We start from the raw sequence: 24,112 nt of genomic DNA, 5'->3' as shown, positions 1-24,112 counted from the left end.
TAATAGTAGGCGACTTTAACACTCCCCTCACTGAAATGGACAGATCATCTAAGCAAAAGATCAACAAGGAAATAAAGGCCTTCAGTGACACACAGGACCAGATGGACATCACAGATATATTCAGAACATTCCATCCCAAAGCAACAGAATATACATTCTTCTCTAGTGCACATGGAACATTCTCCAGAATAGACCACATCCTGGGTCATAAATCGGGTCTCAACCGGTATCAAAAGATTGAAATCATTCCCTGCATACTTTCAGACCACAATGCTCTGAAGCTAGAACTCAATCCCAAGAGGAAATTTGGAAAGAACGCAAATACATGGAGACTAAACAGCATCCTTCTAAAAAATGAATGAGTCAACCAGGAAATTAAAGAAGAATTGAAAAAATTCATGGAAACAAATGATAATGAAAACACAATGGTTCAAAATCTGTGGGACACAACAAAGGCAGTCCTGAGAGGAAAATATATAGCGGTACAAGCCTTTCTCAAGAAACAAGAAAGGTCTCAAATACACAACCTAACCCTACACCTAAAGGAGCTGGAGAAAGAACAACAAAGAAAGCCTAAACCCAGCAGGAGAAGAGAAATCATAAAGATCAGAGCAGAAATCAAAGAAATAGAAACTAAAAAAACAATAGAACAAATAAACGAAACTAGGAGCTGGTTCTTTGAAAGAATTAATAAGATTGACAAACCCCTGGCCAGACTTATCCAAAAGAAAAGAGAAAGGACGCAAATAAATAAAATCATGAATGAAAGAGGAGAGATCACAATCAACACCAAAGAAATACAAACAATTAAAAGAACATACTACGAGCAACTCTACGCCAACAAATTCGACAACCTGGAAGAAATGGATACATTTCTAGAGACATATAAACTACCACAACTGAACCAGGAAGAAATAGAAAACCTGAACAGACCCATAACCAGTAAGGAGAGTGAAACAGTCATCAAAAATCTCCAAACAAACAAAAGTCCAGGACCAGACGGCTTCCCAGGGGAATTCTACCAAACATTTAAAGAAGAATTAATTCCTATTCTTCTGAAACTGTTCCAAAAAACAGAAATGGAAGGAAAACTTCCAAACTCATTCTATGAGGCCAGTATCACCTTGATCCCAAAACCAGACAAGGATCCCATCAGAAAAGAGAATTACAGACCAATATCCTTGATGAACACAGATGCGAAAATTCTCACCAAAATACTGGCCAATAGGATCCAACAGTACATTAAAAGGATTATTCACCACGACCAAGTGGGATTTATTCCAGGGCTGCAAGGTTGGTTCAACAACTGCAAATCCATCAATGTGATACAATACATTAATAAAAGAAAGAATAAGAACCATATGATACTCTCAATAGATGCTGAAAAAACATTTGACAAAGTGCAGCATCCCTTCCTGATTAAAACTCTTCAAAGTGTAGGGATAGAGGGCACATCCCTCAATATTGTCAAAGCCATCTATGAAAAACCCACCACAAATATAATTCTCAATGGAGAAAAACTGAAAGCTTTTCCGCTAAGGTCAGGAACATGGCAAGGATGTCCGTTATCACCACTGCTGTTCAACATAGTACTAGAAGTCCTAGCCTCAGCAAACAGACAACAAAAAGAAATTAAAGGCATCCAAATTGGCAAAGAAGAAGTCAAACTATCACTCTTTGCAGATGATATGATAGTATATGTGGAAAACCCAAAAGGCTCCACTCCAAAACTGCTAGAACTTGTACAGGAATTCAGTAAAGTGTCAGGATATAAAGTCAATGCACAGAAATCAGTCGCATTTCTTTACACTAACAACAAGACAGAGGAAAGAGAAATTGAGGAGTCAGTCCCATTTACAATCGCACCCAAAACCATAAGATACCTAGGAATAAACCTAACCAAAGAGGCAAAGAATCTATACTCAGAAAACTATAAAGTACTCATGAAAGAAATTGAGGAAGACACAAAGAAATGGAAAAGTGTTCCATGCTCATGGATTGGAAGAACAAATATTGTGAAAATGTCTATTCTACCTAAAGCAATCTACACATTTAATGCAATCCCTATCAAAATCCCATCCATTTTTTTAAAAGAAATAGAACAAATAATCCTAAAATTTATATGGAACCAGAAAAGACCTCGAATAGCGAAAGGAATATTGAAAAAGAAAGCCAAAGGTGGTGGCATCACAATTCCAGACTTCAAGCTCTATTACAAAGCTGTCATCATCAAGACAGTATGGTACTGGCACAAAAACAGACGTATAGATCAATGGAACAGAATAGAGAGCCCAGAAATAGACCCTCAACTCTATGGCCAACTAATCTTCAACAAAGCAGGAAGGAATGTCCAATGGAAAAAAGACAGCCTCTTCAACAAATGGCGCTGGGAAAATTGGACAGCCACATGCAGAAAAATGAAATTGGACTATTTCCTTACACCACACACGAAAATAGACTCAAAATGGATGAAGGACCTCAATGTGAGAAAGGAATCCATCAAAATCCTTGAGGAGAACGCAGGCAGCAACCTCTTTGACCTCAACCGCAGCAACTTCTTCCTAGGAACATCGCCAAAGGCAACGGAAGCAAGGGCAAAAATGAACTATTGGGATTTCGTCAAGATCAAAAGCTTTTGCACAGCAAAGGAAACAGTTAACAAAACCAAAAGACAACTGACAGAATGGGAGAAGATATTTGCAAACGACATATCAGATAAAGGGCTAGTATCCAAACTCTATAAAGAGCTTAGCAAACTCAACACCCAAAGAACAAATAATCCAATCAAGAAATGGGCAGAGGACATGAACAGACATTTCTGCAAAGAAGACATCCAGATGGCCAACAGACACATGAAAAAATGCTCCACGTCACTCGGCATCAGGGAAATACAAATCAAAACCACAATGAGATACCACCTCACACCAGTCAGAATGGCTAAAATTAACAAGTCAAGAAATGACAGATGCTGGCGAGGTTGTGGAGAGAGGGGAACCCTCCTACACTGTTGGTGGGAATGCAAGCTGATGCAACCACTCTGGAAAACAGTGTGGAGGTTCCTCAAAAAACTGAAAATAGAGTTACCCTATGACCCAGCGATTGTACTACTGGGTATATATCCTAAAGATACAAACGTGGTGCTCCGAAGGGGCACATGCACCTGAATGTTTATAGCAGCAATGTCCACAATAGCCAAACTATGGAAAGAACCTAGATGTCCATCAACAGATGAATGGATAAAGAAGAAGTGGTATATATACACAATGGAAACTATGCAGCCATCAAAAGAAATGAAATCTTAAAAAAAAAAAAAAGAAATGAAATCTTGCCATTTGCAACGACGTGGATGGAACTAGAGGGTATTATGCTTAGTGAAATAAGTCAATCGGAGAAAGACAACTATCATATGATCTCCCTGATATGAGGAAGTGGAGATGCGATGTCGGGGGGTTAGGGGGGTAGGAAAAGAAAAAATGAAAGAAGATGGGATCGGGAGGGAGACAAACCATAAAAGACTCAATCTCAAAAAACAGACTGAGAGTTGCTGGGGGGAAGGGGATGGGAGAGGGTGGTGGGGATATGGACATTGGGGAGGGTATGTGCTATGATGAGTGCTGTGAAATGTGTAAACCTGGCGATTCACAGACCTGTACCCCTGGAGATAAAAATACATTATATGTTTATTAAAATAAATCAATTAATTAAAAAAAAAACCTACATGGGAATGTTTACATCAGCTTCATTCGTCCTCAGCCCTGGATGTGAGGGGACAAACGAACTGTGGTACATCCAGACCCAGGACAATGCTCAGCAGGAAGAAGGGATCAGGCTATTGTTTCATGCAGCAATATGGATGCATGCAAAGTGCATTTTTCTACATGAAAAAAGCCAGAACCACTTTCTGACGTTTGGGAAAAGACAGACTGGTTGCCAGAGCCAAGAGGGTGTAGAGGAGGGCTGGACCGGGAGGGGCAGCATGGGGAAGCTGGAGACACGTGCTGCTTGGATGGTGCATGTCGAGCTATCGAGCCCGTGCACAGGGAATCTCACCAGAGGCAAAGTTTTGAAGAACCAACCAGGATGCCGGGAGAACCCAAGACAGAATACTGCCTGGGATGCAGTAACCTAGCTATGCTACGAATAAATTCTATAACCTCACTCAAGGGGGTGGAGAACAAGGAAGTTGACAAGGAACTTAGGAAAACTGTTTTGCCTGAAAATGAGAAGGACAGAGGGGAAAGAACAGCACACAAACACTGCCCGTGAGCTGACCATCTGCTTCTCAAGGAGGTCAGACCAGCAATTCTGACCCGACCTTCCACATGTAGGACACAGAATTACCTGCAATGATGCTTCCCAAATGGACTTCCCGGCTCCCTTCCCTGCAGGGCCCCCCCCGGCAGCACCCCTCCTGTAAGTCACAGGCACGACCCAGGGCTGGGGCAGAGGATGGACAAGGGGGACCTGTGGCATCCTGTGGCTCCACAAGCTACAGCAGGCACAAGAAAGGGTTAGGGTGAGGTGAAAAGGCACAGGACCTATTTGGAAAGAATTTTTCTGCAAAAGCAAAGCCAGATAACTGGAGCACCAAAATGAGTCACAGTAATACTCTGTTACACTCCTCAGATGAAAACAAGCATCAGTAAACCTAGAACATTCCTGGGGGAGAAAAGAAGTTCCAGAATTACAACAGTATAGTACTGGTTCCTGAGTTACTGACAGATCAACTACACAATCCACAAATAAAGAAACATACTGCAATATAATGAATGATAAAAGTAGCATTTCAAGCCAGTGAGGGTGTGGAAGGGATGACTCAGTGAGTGGCACTGTGACAGATCATCAGTCATCTGGGAAAAAATGACAAGTCCACACAAGCCAAATAAATGTTAGGGCAACCAAATATTTCAACATAAAAGTGAAATCATAATAGAATTAGAAGACAAGTAGGAGAATGTTTTTATGATGTGCTCACTGGGCAAGCCTTCTAATGAGGACACCACATCCTGGAGCCTTTTCTACAAGGCTCTGCACATCTTATGACTATTAAAATAATGTTCTGCATGGCAAAAATATCACCATAAAATCAAGCCAAACAACCTACTAATTTTTCTTAAAATTCGTATTAAAGATTAAAGATTCAGGACGCCTGGGTAGGTCATTTGGTTGGGCTGCTGCCTTTGGCTCAGGTCATGATCCCAGGGTCCTGGGATTGAGTCCCACATCAGGCTCTCTGCTCAGCGCGGAGTCTGCTTCTCCCTCTGCCTCTGCCTGCCACTCTGCCTGCTTGTGCTCTCTCTCTCTGACAAATAAATAAATAAAATCTTAAAAAAAAATTAAAGATTCATTTTCTTAACCCAAAAGAACAACAGATCAGTAAAAGAAAGGCTTTAGCCCCATCAGTTTCCCTCTCACGCAATTATTCTGTGAGAAGATCCACGGAAGACTCAAGCTTGCACCAGATGTTAATGGCAAGACCGCACATAGTAACAAGCTTGTTTAACTCTGCACTCATGGTTAAACATATTATTGCACATTAATGGAATGGAATGGAATACTGTAAAGCCATCTAAGTGACAGTTATAAGAGCACACACAGCAATGTGGAAAATATCTATAAGATAATGCTAAATAATAACAAAATATGTAAAATAAAAGTTTCACTAATGTATGCCAATGAAAGCAAAAATGCAAGGTGCAAACAGTTATTATATGAGGGTGGCTGAAATGATGGGGTGATCAAGATGTTTTGTTTTTCTCAGGTAAATATATATGCACACCCATAAATGTATACATACATACACATACGAATATGTACACAGATCACTGAATCTATATTTATATAAATAAATAGCTGAATAAAGAAATGGATCCACTAACTAAGGAGTGGCAAGATCCACAAATAAATGCTAAAATCAGTGGACAAAATTTTCAGAAGAAACAAAGATATCTGACCATCTCAAGACATCCCTCTCCAAATTTATTAATAACAAAAGGAAATATAAACATTTAAACAGCTGACAAGGGTTCTGCTATTTTAAGATCTTTATAAGACTTAGATCGTGGAGAAGGGATAAATTCATCGGTCAAGCTAGCAATAGCCATGTACTTTCAGATTATATACACATAGCTACAGAAGAACTAATAAAAATCTGTTTAAGATGGAAACACATAGCTAGAGAAGAACTAATAAAAATCTGTTTAAGATGGAAACAGTATCTTTGTTATAAGATATGGCTTATTTAAGTCTCATAAAATTCTGTAGTATATCATTGAAAAAATCCAAACTTTAGTCTATTATCCTAATTCCTATCTTTTATGTACTCTTTGGGTACACATATTCTTACATAATCACATTCTTATATAATCCCAAGTTCACACTAATTGATCCCAAAGACTGGGAATTTCTGATCTCCTGATACACTGTAAAGTGTGCCACGTCTCTGGGTATAAGTATCAAATGCCTACATCTAAGAAAATATTGCCAAAGAAGACAGTGTATCTATTGAAACTTTTAAAATACTTACTTATACATTTTTCAATGTCAGTCACCATATTTTGAATTTTTATTGAAAATTCTAATCTGTTGGGAGCTAAGGAGAGATTTGTAGCAAATTCCGAAAATCTGAGAAAATAAAACTTATTTCAGAAAAATGCAGAGCTAACATAAATTATAATTACTTGTAATTTTAAAAATGTCTACTACTTACTCATCATGTATGTATTTATTCTCAAACTCAGTCATGATTTCTATGCCTGTAAGAATCCATTGAAAAAAGAGAATAAAACATTGATTGATATTTAAACCAGCTAAATGACCAAATGAAAGGTAGTGTTCGAGCAGGACACTTCACCCCCAGATCCTGATGGGGTCCAAGAGTCTGAACTGTTAACAAGCATCCCAGGTGGTATTCATCCTCCTGGGGGGTTCCTCACGTCCCTATGAGTGAGAAATGGTGTGAGTATGGAGACCAAAATGAATGATGGTGTTATTATTTACATGCACCACAAATGATCTAAGTTTATGCTCACGTTGGACATTCTTAATATTTACAACTTAGTCATGGATTATATGTAAACACTATAATTTCTCTCATTTGTCTTTTCCAGCTGTTAGGCCATTTCCCTTCATTCTTAATAGCCTCCTTCATCTTACCTGAAAGAATTCCTTCAAAGTTGGAAGAGACTTTTTCTGTTTTCTGCATTACTGGCAGTTCTTCACTGGAGTGTCTTATGAGACAACCGACTTCATTTTTTGATGCCTCATCTTCACATGACTCGGATCCTTCAGAGGACTTGTCAGCCTCATGAGAGTTCTCTGTGGAACTTTCTGAAGAGCCACTCTCTTTGGGAATGCTCAAGTGTAGAGCTACTTCAAATACCGGTGCATATACTTTTCTCAAATCCTCATCCACTTTAATACTATTCAAAATCTAATGAACAGACATGTTAGGATGACAGTGACAATATGTAACGGAAAGAACATTCCTTTAAATTAGGATGATGCAGATCTAACTTTTAAATGATCAATAATTTCAGTATAACTGAATAACATAATATTAACATATAACTGACATTTGCATGTTAAAATAAGCTAATGGAAAACAAAGGATACATTATAATGTCTAGTTCCCCCCCGAAGACTGCAAGTTAATGCCAGAGTAGCTAAATAATAATCATTGGAAAGCTTATTAAAAATAGTTATGAGTTAAAAGATCAGGAGCAGGACCCAAGAATACTTTTTTTTTTAATTGAAGTAAAATTAACATACAATGTTATATTTGTTTCAGGTGCACAATATATTGATTGAGCAATTTTATACCAAGAATTTGAATAATTTAAAAGCTGAGCTTTCCACATTAAGAATTACGAGTCAGGAATATACTTCAAATCCATTTCTATAGGTGCTAGTTTCTCACTTAAACATACATATCCTAGTACAGGTATCCATCCCTATCGAGAAATAACAGGAATATCTTACATATAAATATCTTACTTAGACGATGTGTTTGCTCTTAGGCTCTGTCTCGGCATGGGTTCTCCACTAATGTACAGATCCCTCAGAGCCCACATACAACCCACCGTTCTGGAGGTATCCACTCTGGGTGGTCAGCTAGGCTTCCTGCTAGAACCTTGACCATTCATTTATAAATAAAGGCAGTTAACAGTATAAACAAACACCATTCACAGTCTATTAAGCTGCTGGGGAAAGAGTTTTTTTGTTTTTTTGTTTTTGTTTTTTAATTTTGTATTTTTTGTTAATTTTTTATTTTCAGCGTAACAGTATTCATTGTTTTTTCACCACACCCAGTGCTCCATGCAATCTGTGCCCTCCCTAATACCCACCACCTGGTTCCCCCAACCTCCCACCCCCCGCCCCTTCAAAACCCTCAGGTTGTTTTTCAGAGTCCATAGTCTCTCATGGTTCACCTCCCCTTCCAATTTCCCTCAACTCCCTTCTCCTCTCCATCTACCCTTGTCCTCTATATTATTTGTTATGTTCCACAAATAAGTGAAACCTTATGATACTTGACTCTCTCTGCTTGACTTATTTCACTCAGCATAATCTCTTCCAGTCCTGTCCATGTTGCTACAAAAGTTGGGTATTCGTCCTTTCTGATGGAGGCATAATACTCCATAGTGTATATGGACCACATCTTCCTTATCCATTCATCCGTTGAAGGGCATCTTGGTTCTTTCCACAGTTTGGCGACCGTGGCCATTGCTGCTATAAACATTGGGGTACAGATGGACCTTCTTTTCACTACATCTGTATCTTTGGGGTAAATACCCAGGACACTTCTCCAATGAAGACGTACAAATGGGGAAAGAATTCTGAGTAGATGCTGAAGGTGATATACAATCCTTAAATGTTCCACACAAATAAATGGGGAGTTTCTATGGGATGATGAAAAGCTTCTGCAAAATGGGTAGTGCTGAGAGTGTCCCCCACTGTGAATGTACTAGTGCCACTGAATTTTATGAGCAAAAATGGTTAAAATGGCAAATTACAAGTTATGTATGTTTTGTCACAATAAAGAAGTTCACAGACAATTCCAAACAAATATATAATGTGTTGTGTAGCTTCTTCTGGAAAATAACTTCTAATTCTGGTAATGACTGGACCTCAACCCCTACATACCTTCTAATATTATAGTACGTAAATATTTGCATAGAACCATTCTTGAAATATGTATACTGTACTTACTACTTGATATAGTATATTTGTATCTATATCAAATACAGAAGTATACTTGATACATATACTCAGAGTATACTATACTATTTGATATAGTTACTATTTGATAAGTGTTTATCATGTCCTAGGCACTACAGTAAATAAGTTACCTTTACCTCATCTTCACAGTAACCCTGAGAAAGAAATTATTACCCTCATTATGTATAAAAAGAAACTCAGACTTGGGAAGTTTATATTAACTTGTCAAAGGCTACATTGCTAGCATGTAGTCAAGGCTGAAGTTTATTGTGGGTCTATGACTCCAGTTACAATATAAAGTGGTGCTTGAAAATCTTTTTGTAGTAAATTTTTTGGATTTTTTTTATGCCAAAAAGAATGGATCAGCAACCAGACTGAGTTCCTCAAGACTGCACATTACAAGAGAGAAAAGGCTACAACTAAATTCTATAGTATGCAGTGGGAAATGGGGATCTCTCCCAGTTTAGTCCTGCTCTCTCTCTTGAAAGTCAAATCTAGATTTCCAAAATCCTAATAGAAATATTGTCACCTGGCTGCCCACAGGTACCTCTGACTCAACACATCCCAACATAAAATAATTATCTATCCTTTTAAAGATTATTTATTTATTTGAGAGAGAGAAAGAGACAGTGCATGCACAAGCAGGAGGAGGGGCAAAGCCAGATGGAAAAGCAGGTTCCCCACTGAACTTCCAGGAAGCCTGTGCAGGGCTGGATCCCAGGACCCTGGGATCATGAACTGAGCTGAAGGCAGATGCTTAACTGAGCCATCCAGGCCCCCATTAGCTATCTTTTCTTGGACTAGATATTAGAATGAGGTCAAAAACTCAGTCTGTACCAACATGAGTTTAGCGAAAATAGGAGAGAACCAAGGTCAGATATTGGAAGGTGAAGCACGAGCGAGATGCGACTGTCAGGACTGTGGGCCAAAAGTAGAATCAGGCACACACACGAGATTTACACCAGCATCACAAGGCTGTCTACATCAAATCTACTCATAAGCAAACTGGGAGATCAGGTTCAGTGTTGAATTTTAAAACATGGAAATTAAGAATTTCTATTACCAAAGATCTATACCTAATGTTAATGGACAGAAAAAAGTTAACAGGTAATATTAACAAAGTCTAAAATAAACAAAGAGTCAATGTCTGGAATACCCAAGAAAGTCCTAAAAATCAGTAAGAAACCCAAGAGAAAAAACTGTTCAAGAGTATCAATATGCAATTCAAAGAAGAAAACTGGAATATGTATATACTATGTAATAATCAGAATACTATGTAACAATCAGAAACGATAAATTACAAGCATTCTTGTGTTTATGTGTGTATATAGACTGGGTTCCCTGGGAAGCCAACTTGAGACAGGCAGGACATAAACATTAAGGAATGAGCCTGGGTCAATATGTGTGGAAGGAGAGAAAGCAAGCAGGGTGGGTAGAGGGGAAGGCTGGGCTGTTACACAGGCCACACCACAGACTCAGCCAAGCCATGGGGAGTTCAGGAGCTGGAACAGCCTTTCAGAATTTTTTATACCCTTGTCACAATTGTTCATTGCATGTGGGTCTCCCCCCAAAAGAGGCATGACCTTGAATAAGAGGGCTGCACTTGAAGCCATGTCTGAAAAAATGGACAGCTAAAGGCTATCTGCTGACAACACTCCCAGCAGCTGGGGGACACGTCCCACGCTGAGGGCATTTAGTGGCACGTCACTGTGAGATCTGGACCCAGACCCACCGATATGTGACACAAGTCCTGACAATTTTGAGTGAGAACATGTACAGGTGCAGTGTTGCACTGACATCCGAATATTCCAGTAACCAATAATTTATTGCAAAAAAAATTCACTGTGAGCTATGGAGGGTGGATTGAAGAATGCACACAAAAAATAATGCATTAAGATTTACATTTTCATGGTATAACAAATGGGTATGGTTTGTATTTTATAAATAGTTCTGTAATTCAGTAAGAAAAAAAATTCTATCAGAAAAATGGGAAAGAAAATAAAAAATTCATAAAAATGAGAAATACAAATGGCTAATGAGCATAAGAAGAGTATCCAAAATTAGGAGTAATAAGCAAAAATTAAGACCAGTTAATCCCAGATTTCAACTGTCAATAAGCAACAGCCAGTATAAAATAGGATACATTTAAAAGGCAGTCTTTAATAGAAATTGGTGTAACCTTGTCTAAAGATACACTATGCAATGCAAATGGAAAACCATAAAAAGGTCCATAGTGCTGATTTAATGTTAATCCTAAGGAAAAAATTAAAGCAGTGCATGTTTTTTATCTAAAAAATATTTCTATTCTAAAGTGTTCATAAAGAACTACTAGAAGCAACTAAAATAACAATTCCCTTGGAGTACAGGCTGGAGCGATAAAGCACATACAGGCTAAATACACACACACACACACACACACACACACAATACACAAGATTTTTATGGGAAAAATTATAAAAGATACTGAAAGACATTAAAGAAGACAAATAAATTGCACAATCATATGGGAAGACTCAATATCATAAAATATTAACTCTTTCCATCTTCTAGGCAATTTCAATGAAAATCCAAGCAGGGTCTGATTCTAAAATGTATATGGAAATGCAAATGTTTGAGACTAGACAAGACACTCTTAGAAAAGGAGACGACTTATCTCAAAGCTGTGCCATTCATCTGGTGCAGGATCAGCACTAACCGGCAAATAGATCGAGACAGGGTAATAGTCTGGAAACAGAAGACACATGTGTATGGAGGCATATGATAAAGAAAGAGCCGCTGTGCAGATCAGCAGGGAAAAGATGTAAAGAAACTGTGCCTGAGTAACAGTCACTCATACAGAAATAAGCGAAAATGAACCCTAACATACACTACACACAGATTTAGAAACAAATGGAAGGATGGACTCCAGAGCTTTTATAAGAAAATAAAGAATGGGGCACCTGGGTGACTCAGTTGTTAAGCATCTGCCTTCGGCTCAGGTCATGATCCCAGGGTCCTGGGATTGAGCCCTGCGTCGGGCTCCCTGCTCAGCGGGAACCCGGCTTCTCCCTCTCCCACTCCCCCTGCTTGTGTTCCCTCTCTTGCTGTGTTTCTCTCTCTCTCTGTCAAATAAATAAATAAAATCTAAAAAATAAAAAAATAAAGAATATATTTATGAGTCAGAATGGTAAATAATTTCAAACATGAACACAAATAAGGGGACAGATAAATTCTATTACATTGAAATTAAGAATTATTGGTAACAGAGGTGCTTGGGTGGTTCAGTTGGTTAAGTGTCTGACTCTTGATTTTGGCTCAGGTCATGATCTTGGGGTCTTCAGACGGAGCCTTGTTGTCAGGCTCCACACTCAGCAGGAGTCTGCTTCTCTCTCTCTCTTCTCCTCTCTGCCTCCACCCCTACTCCTGCTCATTCTCTCTCTCTCTCTCTCAAATAAACAAATCTTAGAAAAGAATTATGGATAATAATACATTAAAAGGGAATAAAAATAACAAGCCATCTAATAGGAAAAGATAACGGCAATATAGATGTGAAGAATTCCTACAAAATAATAAGAAAAATCAATCCAGGAGATTAATGAGCAAAAATATCCAATAACCTATTTTTTAAAATACACTACTAATAAGAGAAACACAAATTAAAACAAAAAATGTAGACATTTTCCCTTTTTACCAAACGTACTTAAAATATTTTTTAAAGGAAAAAATGTGTCAAGTATACATATTATATACAGTGCTATCTCATAAAAATGCTGCTTTTGCCAAACAAGACAAGCATCTACCACATAAAGTTTAATCCCAGTAAAATACTGTGTTGGAGTGGGGTGGGATATAATTCTTCATGGCAAGAAAAGATTTCCTAATGGAAATTTTTCTAGGATTCTGTCAAGATTTTTCATATTTGTCTTGGGTCATTTTTGGGTTAATAACAATGAAAAAAGTACTCTGAAGAACAGCAAACAGAGGTATACAGTAGTGGGGGGCTAAATGGAGTTGCTGCTACTTTAAAAAGGGTGGTATCTCCTAACCATTCCCGTGTAAAGCAGGATAGAGTATCACTCTGCATTCCCTTATCTTCCTTTGGTTTTCTTCATAGCACCCATCGCTTCATTATCTTCTCTCTTGGCAGAATATAAACTCCAAGAGGCCAGGGGCTTGTTCTGCCCACTGCTGTAGCCCAGTGCCTAGCTCAGCGACTGGTAAATAGTAAGTACTCAGTAATGCATGAACAAATGAACCAATTGCATTAAGTGTAATTATAGCTTTCCATAGTAGGAGGGATGTCTCTGTGTGTGTGCATGTGTGTGTGTGTGTGCATGCACGTGTGTATGCAAGAGATTGTGAATGATCATAAATCATATTTTAAATTCCCAAACTTATTCATTTTACACCAAAAATCTATGCTTATATTTTTCAAAGACCATTTTACCTCGTTAATATCCGCTTCTGTTTTTACTTCTGACTTTAAAACAGAAGTGACACGTAAGTCTGAATCATCAACAAATTCTTCATAATCATCTGTTATCTTTTCAGTGACAGAAAAGACATTCTTGTATAATCTAGATTAAGAAATAAGAAGAAAAAAACATGGTCTTTCTAAACTTTTGTATCTTATTAATATCTACAACACCTAAATAATTAGACATTCTGCCAAAGAAGATATGTACAGATGGTCAATCAGTACAAGGTAAGATGCTTAGCATCACTTATCATCAGGGAACTACAAATCCAGGCCACAGTGAGCTATAACTTTGCACCAGTTAGGATGGCTACTATTTTCTAAATGAGGGAAGCAGTAAGTGTTAGTGAAGATTAGAGCCCTGGCACTTGCTGTTGGGAATCAAGCTAGGGTAGCTACAGTGGAAAACAGCAGGAAATGCCTCAGAGAGGTAAAATGTGGAATGGCATAGGATCCAGCAACTCCACCTCAGGGCAAATACACAAAAGAATTGAAAACAAGGTCTCAAACAGAAATTTACACATCCCTGTTCATAACAACATAATTTACAATAGCAAAAGGTGAACACAACCCCAAATGTCCATCAGTAGAGATACAGTAGATAAGTAAAATGTGGTATATACATACTGGATTATTATCTAACCTTAAAAAGGAAAGAAATTCTCATATGTGTTACAACATGAATGAACCCTGAAAACATTTTACTAAGCAAATATGGTATGAGTACTCCACTGACTAAGGGACCTAGAACAGGTAAATTCATGGAGACAGGACGTATATTAGAGGTCACAAGGCTTGGTAGGAGGAAGAGGGCCATGCACAGGGAATGAAGAGTTATTGTATACTGCACAGAGAGTTCCAGTTTAGGATGATGAAAATGTTCTGGAAATGGATATGGTGATGGTTGCCCAACGTTGTGAATGTGCTTAATGGTACTGAATTCTATTTCTTATATTTTACTACAATAAAAAAATCATGTTTCACTTCAGCAAAATATTCTATGATTGTTAACTGGGGGAAATAAAAAGATGAAGCATTTTTATGGAAAAGTGAAGATTTACATATATATGCTAATAGGGAAATAAAATTTAAGTCATTATTATTAGGAAGATGGAAAATTCATCAACTGAAAAGCATAAGAAACACTAAAACAAGGAGGTAGAGGGAGGAATTGGGAATTAAGAGTCATCTGACTGAATCAACAAAAATGAGAAAACTGAAAGGAAAAGAGAAAAAAGAACAAAGTAAAACAAATAATAAGCATAAGTGAAATGGAAGGAATAAAAGCAAAGCATACCGCTTACTACTAAGTGTGAATAGATTCAATTTCTTAATCAAAAGACAGAAACTATCAGATGGAGTTAGAAAGTAGTTATCAAACCATATGATAGACATCTCAATTTAAGGTGAAAAATAAGGTAGAAAACAAACCTGTTAGGAATTTCCGGCAGAAGATAATGGCTGAAAATTTAAGAACATTTAAGAAAATCTTTCCACATACCCTCATAAAAATCAGAGAAATAGACAATTTGAATAGGACCACATCTATTAAAGAAATTTAAGAAACAACTCGTTAAGCTTTCAAAATAGAAATCCCCTAACCCAGGCAGGTTTTCTTGTGAATTCTGTCAAACATCTAAGGAAGAAATTATACCAGTTCATTCTACAAGCCCACTATTTTCCTGGAACCCGAACCAAACAAAGACATCACAAGAAAACTACAGACCAATATCCTTTATCCTTTATCAACAGAGACACAGAATTCCTCAACAAAATACCAGCAAACTCAATCTAGCTGCATATACAAAGGATTCTATACCATAATTGAGTGGAATTTATCCCAAGAATGCAAGGGTGGTACAATGTATAAAAATGTGTATATTTAATTTAAGGTACTATACCACATTAGTAGCATTAAAAAAAAACCCATTTCAACTGACACAGAAAAATAGCATTTAACAAAATCCAACATTTCATGTAAAAACAGTAAACTAACAATAGAAGGAAATTTCCTCAACCTAATAAAAAGCACCTGCAAAAAACCCATGGCTAACAATGAAAAAAAAAAGACCAAAGTTTCCCCTCTGAGATCAGGAATAAAACAGGAATGTTCACTCTTGCCGCTTCTAGTAACATTGTACTGAAGATTCTAGCCAGGGCGATTAGGCAACAAAAAGCAATAAAAGATGTAAGATTGGACAAAAAAGAAGTAAAACTATCTCTCTTTGCAGGTGTCATGATCCTGCAGAGAAAATCCAAAGGAGCAAAAACAAACAAATAAACAAGCCGAGAACTCATAGACAAGTTGAGTAAGATTGCTGGATACAAGATCAATATACAAAAACCAGCTATATTTCAATACACTAGCAATTAATAATCCAAAGCAAAATTTAAAAAATTAATTCCAGTTATAACAGCATCAAAAAGAATAAAATACTTAAGAATAAATAAAAGAAGTATAACATATACACTGAAAAACAAGACCACTGAAAGAAATTAGACTACCTATATAAATGGCAAGACAATCTCACATTCATGGATTGGAAAACTTTATGCTATCAAAATGGAAATGCTCCCCTTTTTTATCCACAGATTCAATGCAATCCCAATATAAATCCAGCTACCTTTTTTTTTTCCAGAAATTGGCACTCTTATTCTACAATTCATATGTAAATGCAAGACAGCCAGAAGAGCCAAAACCATGTTGAAAGGAACAATGTTGGAAGACTCACACTTTCCAATTTCAAAACTTACTACAAAGCTATAATAATCAAGACAGTGCAGTACCAGCATAAGGACAGACATACAGATCAAGTGAATGAAATTTAGAGTCCAAAAAATAAACCCACACATCTATGGTCAACTGACTGTCAGCAAGTGTGCCAAGACCATTCAATGGAGAAAGAGCCTTTCAATAAGTTGTGGTGGGACAACTGGACATCCATAAGGGAAAGAATGAATTTAAGACCCTTACCACACACTGTATACAAAAATTAAAACAAAATGAATCAAAGATCTGAATGTAGGAGCTAAAACTGAAAATCTTACAATATAGCTATCAGTCTTCATGACCCTACATTAAGCAATGATCTTAGATATGACACTTAAAGTACAATTAAAGGAAAAATAAATTGGCCTTTTTCAAAACTAAATACTTTCGCTCCAAAGGATACTATCAAGAAATTGAAAAGACCCAGAGAATGGGAGAAAATTTTTGCAAATAATCTATTATATGGTAATAACAGGGGTCTTGTACCCAAAATATATCTTAAAAACTCTTTATAACTTAACAATAAAAAGACAACATGATTGAGAAATGGACAAAGGACATGAAAAGACATTTCTTCAGAGAAAATACACAAATAGCCAATAATCATATGAAAGGATGTACATCACTAGTCACTATGGAAACACAAACCAATACTATTAAGAAGGTCAACAGAAACAGATTAAATAATGATAGCTCCTACTCAGCAGGCATTTACTCTGTTTATTCTCAAACAACATTATGTATAGGTATAATTGTTATCTCTAGTCTACAGATGAGGAAACTGAGGTCTAAAGATTTTATTTATGTTTCTTTGCTTACTATTACTAGCTAACCTAAGTTACGCAATATGTCAGAGATGAAACAGGGATTAAAACGCAGGTGGTATGACTCCAAAAACATATGTACTTGAACCACTACACACATATTCCTCCTATAACATTAAAATATATAAATTTACATATACATATGCATATATATACACACATACATGAGATGCTGTATTTTTAAAATGAACTATGAAATAGTACACTAAGATTACAAGAGAAAAATACATAGGAAAAGTCTAGGAGAAATTATACCAAAATAATAAGACATTGTATTTAAGTGATAGAATTAAGGTAATTTCTGTTTTCCAAATTTTCTTTTATATGATGAATTAACTATAATATCTTTTAAAAAATTATGTTCAAAATTAAAAACTTCTTCTAAACACACAAACACACAGATAAACACACACCTGTAGTTTTAGGAGAAATACAATTCTAATGTGCTATTACTACTAAATAGTTGTGCTCTTATATTGGTTAAAGTCCTAGCACTGACTTAAAGTACTTATGAGGCCTCAGAGAAGTGATTTGAGCTCTGTTGGATTCAGTAACAAATTAGAAAAACAGTATATTATCTTTAAGAGTCTTCAAAATTTTATGAATTTATTTTTCACTAACTCTAATACTGAAATTCTGATTTGACTTAAAATGATATTGCTAAATTCTGACAGTTTGAACATAAAGTATTCTACAGTGTCAATTCATATTCCATGGTTCACAAATTACAGTGATAGATCCAGTTGTGGAAAATAAGAAAAATGCTTCAACATTAGTATTTAAATATAAGGTGAAAATACGGGGCACCTGGGTGGCTCAGGTAGTTAAGCATCTACCTTCAGCTTGGGTCATGATCTCAGGGTCCTGAGATCGAGCCCAGCATAAGGCTCTCTGATCGGTGGAAGTTTGCTTCTCCTTCTCCCTTTCTGTGAGTATGCATGCATGCGCGCTCTCTCTCTCTCTCTCTATCAAATAAATAAATTTTTTTTAAGATGAAAACATTTTGTTTTCAATAGATACTTAGAATTGCCTCAAATGCAAGTCAAACCTTGTGGCTACTGCCGGAATCATTCTCACAAATGATTTTTTAAGAACTAGTTCTGAACTTTAAAGATACAGCATACCTATATATAGGATTGCCAGATTTAGCAAACTAATATAGAACACCAAATTAAAACTGAATTCCAAGATAAACAGTGATTTTTAGTATAGGTAATATTTGGGACATACTTACACTAAGATTATTATTCATTACCTGAATTTCAAAACTCACTGGGCATCATATAGGTCACATAGCAACCTAGCCTATGCAGAATATTTTTTGGGGGGAAGGAAATTTTCTTAAATGTTATGCACAATATTAATGAAAGTATTAACAGATAAGAGGTTCAGATACTTGCAAAAACTGAGTACATATAATTTGCTATGAGGAGAATTTTCAAATTCTAGCTTAAATTATTGGATATTTCCTCCATAAGTGATAATATATTACATTGTGATCACAAATCCCTTTTATAAGTAAAAAAATTTTGATTTACTTAATGAGATCTTCATTCTTTTTTTCCCTTGAAAATGGCATTCTAGCAGAATTATTAAATAATTCCAAAAGTAGTGTGACTGCAGTATTCATTAGTTTACGGATGAGTTCCTGAAATATGTAGTCAACCAGCAGCAGAAACCTCAGAACAGCTTCTAATAAACGTCGATATTTAGGCAGCTTGAAATGTACAGTGTCATCTTCAGAGAGGTTTGACTCAAAGTATTCTTTAATTTCTTTCTTTTCTGCCACCTACAGTTCAATAAACATTTGAGAAACAAGGGATAATTTCTTATGTTAATACAGCATGATTACTAATGTATAGTATTTTCATTAGTCTGAACAACACTGCAACTATACACTATTATGACAATTTTCATGAAAATTTTATGGTTGCACTGTATTTAAACAAGGTGACAAAAAGAAGCCTTTGAAGTTTGGGGTCTCACTTATGAAGATATAAGTTTATGGAACGCAGACAGGAAGGACATAGCAATGATTTCTAAGCACTCCTACATAGAGGGACCCTCCTCCTCAAGTACACCATTGGAGACAGAGCAAACAATGGGGGGCAGGAGTCAAGTATAAATGCTAGACTTCCTAAAATCCAGCCCAATACTGCCTCTCTTTTGCTAGGCTATAGCAATTTGACTCCTTTTTTTGTTTTTAACACACATATAATAATATAATACAGAATTAAGAAAAAAAATTAAATTCATCAAATCCAATGTTAGAGTTTTACCCTTTAAATAATGTATCTCTTAAGACAACTGACATAGTATGTTACTGGGGAATGGCCATCAGGACTTCCAAATTGTGCTCTCTAAAATAATCCCATAGTTGGGCAAATGGTTCTTTTTAGACACATAAACATTTTTTTATTATTGATGGACCTTTAAAATTCTAAAAATATTTCCAATATTTATTCATCTATTCATTCTTATTTTTTGCTCCATTGATACTTAAATATCATTTCCAAATTGTTTTCTAATTTTTAAAAACACAACTGCATTTATTTATGTTGCCTCTCTTCATATCTCTTTTTTTTCAATTTGTATTTTTTCTTTTTTAAATGAATTAGTTCAGTTGATTATCAATTTGACAAGTTTTTTTTTTTTCCAGTACTGGTTGATTCTCTGGAGGAATGGTTTACCACGGTGATGTAGTTCTTAACTGGGCCCAGCTATGCTGGGCCTGACAAATGAAATACTGACTTTGTTAAAAGATTATGTATTTATTGAAAAGGTCATGTTTTTCCAGGATAGGCCACATGATTTGAAAACTTTATGTGCAAAATGCATTTCAATTGATAAAACAGTGAGGCAGAGTCTATTAATTTTTCAAAATAAGGATTTTTAGCACTGGTACTAAAAGAATTTTAAATAGCTCAGTAACTGTATCAGTATAAAAGTATACAGTAGTATCCTGGTAATGCTGGCCTTTTTATGGACTATTCTGAGGCTGATGGAGATTCTGAAACCGACAGGCAGCTAGGTAGATATTCTCTCCCATCAGAGGCTCTATTCTGGGTCAGGCATATCCCAAGGCTGATGGCAGCTTTCGGCTTTCATCCCGTCAGTTCTGTGGTGCCCGTGCTGTGTCTGGGCAGTCCCCACCCATGCCCAGAACCCTTTTTAACCCAGCCGTACTTTAGATCCACCTGCTGAGCTGAGGCTCTATCATTAGAAACTCTAATTGGCCTAGGGCGGTCCCAGATATCAATATTTAGTAAGAGCCCCCCATCGCCATCCCACCAGCCAATTCTGGTGTGCTGCCTAGAGTTTGGCCACTTAGTCATCACATATTTCAGGTTTACAAAATCACCCAAATGGCACTGTAGGAAAGCCCAGCCCCTGCCCTCAACAAGGATCAACAAGTAAGACAGGTGTCCATGAACAAAACCCGTTCTGGAAGAGCTCTGGAGTCCACTGAAGAAACATCCGCAACACAGTGAAACAGAAGTCCTGAGAATAGCTACGTGAAAAGAGAAGACAGCTTTAATTCACCCATATCATCCCATCCCCAGCTGGCATTGCTCAGCACCAAGCTAGAAAGAGTTGCCCTCATCGGGAAAGAAGAGCAGAGTGAGCAACTGGCTTCTCTGGACTTCGGGGCACTGAACAAAGGCCCCACTTCCATTTTGCCCTGCCCAGACCAGCAAAGCTGAGATGGACAGAGATGGCTAAAACAAGGGAGAAAAACACATACTGCCTATTGCAGCCATGCAGGAGTGATCCCCGTTCCCAGTGACCTGCTCAACATAAAAATGCAGTAGGTTTTGCCACTAAAGGCGGCCTCGGTAGGCAGCACAGCTGCTGCAGACCCCCAGCAGATCCCACTAGCTCTTGACACACAGGTATTTGTGCTCACCGATGCCAGCTGCCTAAGTCCATCTCTGTCCCCTCCCTTCTCCATCCCCACCAGAGCCTGGGAACCACACTGTCAGCCAGCCCTGGTTTCTGCAGGTGCATGAGGACAAGACACCTGCCTAGACCCCCATGAATGACCCCCACCATGCACATTCTTGGGGCTATTTCCTCAGTTGTGCATTTGCACACTGCTGGCCTAACACCTGTCACTGGCCTTGAATGCCATGTACAGTGGTGTGACCCAACAGCCACAGTAGTACATGATGACAGCCAGGTGCCAACAGCTACCAAATGCACCCACAGCTGGCCTGGTCCTTGTTGCTTACCCTGACCTTTACCAGCATGCATGTCTCCAACTAGCCCTTGCCACAATAGAGAAACCTGCAGATGACCTGAACAGCCATATGTGTACACCCACCAGTTCCAGCCACCACAACCACCAGCCGTGGTCCCTAGCCATTGGACCTGGAGCCACTATGGAAAACCCTCACAGCCACTGCAGGCCTCCATAGTATTTGCCAAGGACCACAGAGCTGCCAATGCTGTGGTCCCCAGAGGCCCAAGCAAAGACACATCGTGATGCCCCAGGACCTGGTGCAGTTACACAGCCCCACATCTGGCACCCTGTGCCACTAGCTCCAGGATCCCAGATGCTCCAGCATGCCCTACTTACAGTGAAATTATTCCCTTATCAAAGGCAGGTCTTAGTGTCTGGAGGAAGTGACTCTTTCTTCAAATGCACAGATACCTTTACAAGGCTACAGGGATCACAGAAAATCAGGGAAACATGAGTCCACCAAAGTAAAACTCAGTCACTGACCCCAAAGAAATGGATATCCAAGGATTTCCAACAAAGAATTCAAATTAATTATTCCAAAAATGCTCAAAGACAAAAACAAACACACAGATCAATGCAACAGAATAGAGATCCCAGAAATGGATGCTCAACTCTGTGGTCAATTAATCTTCAACAAAGCAGGAAAGAACATTCAGTAGAAAGAACACAGTCTCTTCAGCAAATGGTGTTGGGAAAACAAGTCAGAAACATGCAGAAGAATGAAACTGGACCACTCTCTTACACCATACACAAAAAAGTTCAAAATGGATGCAAGACCTAAGTGTGAGACAGGAATCCATCAAAATCCTATAGAAGAACATAGGCAGCAACTTCTGCAACTTCGGCCACAACAACTTCTTGCTAGACATGTCTCCAGAGGCAAGGGAAACAAAAGCAAAAATGAACTAGTAGGACTTTGTCAAGATAAAAAACTGCACAGCAAAGGAAACAACAAAACTAAAAGGTAACCTACAGAATGGAAGAAGATGTTTGGAAATGACCTATCTGATAAAGGGTTAGTATCCAAAATCTATAAAGAACTTATTAAACTCAACACCCAAAAAACAAAAAAAAAATCCAGTTAAGAAATGGGCAGAAGACATGCATAGGCATTTTTCCAAAGAAGACATCCAGATGGCCAACAGACACATGAAAAGATGTTCAACATCACTCATCATCAGGGAAATGCAAATCAAAACCACAATGAGATTATCACCTCATACCGGTAAGAATGGCTAAAATAAAAAACACAAGAAACTAGAGATGTTGGTGAAGATGCAGGAAAAGGGGAACCCTCTGACACTGTGGGTGAGAATGCAAACTGGTGCAGCCACTCTGGAAAAGAGTATGGAGGGTCCTCAAAAAGTTAAAATAGAGCTATCCTACGACCCAGCAATTTAACTACTAGGTATTTGCTCAAGGATACAAAAATACCAATTCAAAGAGGCACATGTACTCCAATATTTATAGCAGCATTATCAACAAAAGCCAAATATGGGAAGAGCTCAGGTATCCATAGACAGATGACTGGATAAAGAAGATGGGATATATATGTGTCCATTGACAGATGAATGAATAAAGATGTGATGTGTGTGTGTGTGTATATAAATATATACATATACACATATATAGGAATATTACTCAGCCATTAAAAAGAACAAAATCTTGCCATTTGCAATGATGTGGATAGAGCTACAGTTTATTATGCTAAACAAAATAAGTCTGTCACAGAAAGACAAATACTGTCATTTCACTCATATGTGGAATTTAAGAAACAACAGATGAACATAAGGAAAGGGGAAAAAAAGAGAGGGAGGCAAACCATAAAGAGACTTTTTTTTTTAAAAGATTTTATTTATTTATTTGACAGACAGAGATCACAAGTAGGCTGAGAGGCAGGCAGAGAGAGAGGAGGAAGCAGGCTGCCCGCTGAGCAGAGAGCCCGATGTGGGGCTCAATCCCAGGACCCCGGGATCATGATCCGAGCTGAAGGCAGAGGCTTTAACCCACTGAGCCACCCAGGCACCCCCATAAAGAGACTTTTAACCATAGAAAACAAACTGAGGGTTGATGGAGGGAAATGGGTGGGGGGTTGGGCTAAATGGGTGATGGCTATTAAGGAGGGCACTTGTGATGAGCACTGGGTGTTTTATGTGTGATGAATCATTAAATTCTACTCCTGAAACCAGTATTACACTATATGTTAACTAACTAGAATTTAAATAAAACCTTAAAAAAAAGATGCTCAGAGATCTACAAGAACAGAACACAGATAAATAATTTAATGATATCAGGAAAACAATACAAACAAAATGAGATGCTCAAAAAGAGAAAACGTAAAAAAGAAACAAAAAGATATTTGGAGTTAAAAATATAATAACTGAATGAAGAATTCAACAGAAAGCTTCAACAGCAGACTTCACAAAGTGTAAGAAAACATAAGTGAACTACAAGACAGATCAATTTGTATTATCGAACCAGAGATAAAAGAAAAATGACTCAAAAGAGTGAAGAAAGCCTACATAATCTATTGGATACTAAGTAACAAATCAATTTTTGAATTATTGAAGGTCCAAGAAGGAAAAGAGATGGGAAAAGGACAG

General features: G+C 37.6%; 1 protein-coding gene across 1 annotated transcript in view; it reads right to left on the bottom strand.

The window, feature by feature from the left end:
- DNAH14 (dynein axonemal heavy chain 14) overlaps positions 1–24,112 on the bottom strand; it is a gene marked incomplete at both ends in the record, with an annotated part of 406,864 nt that overhangs the window by 323,952 nt on the left and 58,800 nt on the right. The window contains 5 exons of the mRNA XM_080824495.1: positions 6,523–6,624; positions 6,710–6,755; positions 7,156–7,432; positions 13,643–13,772; positions 18,805–19,055. Coding sequence (XP_080680621.1) covers positions 6,523–6,624; positions 6,710–6,755; positions 7,156–7,432; positions 13,643–13,772; positions 18,805–19,055 — 806 coding nt within the window. The remainder of the gene's footprint in view (positions 1–6,522; positions 6,625–6,709; positions 6,756–7,155; positions 7,433–13,642; positions 13,773–18,804; positions 19,056–24,112) is intronic.

The sequence above is a fragment of the Martes martes genome, assembly GCF_963455335.1.
Source record: "Martes martes genome assembly, chromosome: 15".
NCBI lineage: Eukaryota > Metazoa > Chordata > Mammalia > Carnivora > Mustelidae > Martes > Martes martes.
Note: the sequence above shows the minus strand (reverse complement) of the source record. Positions and strands in the feature narration are given on the sequence as shown.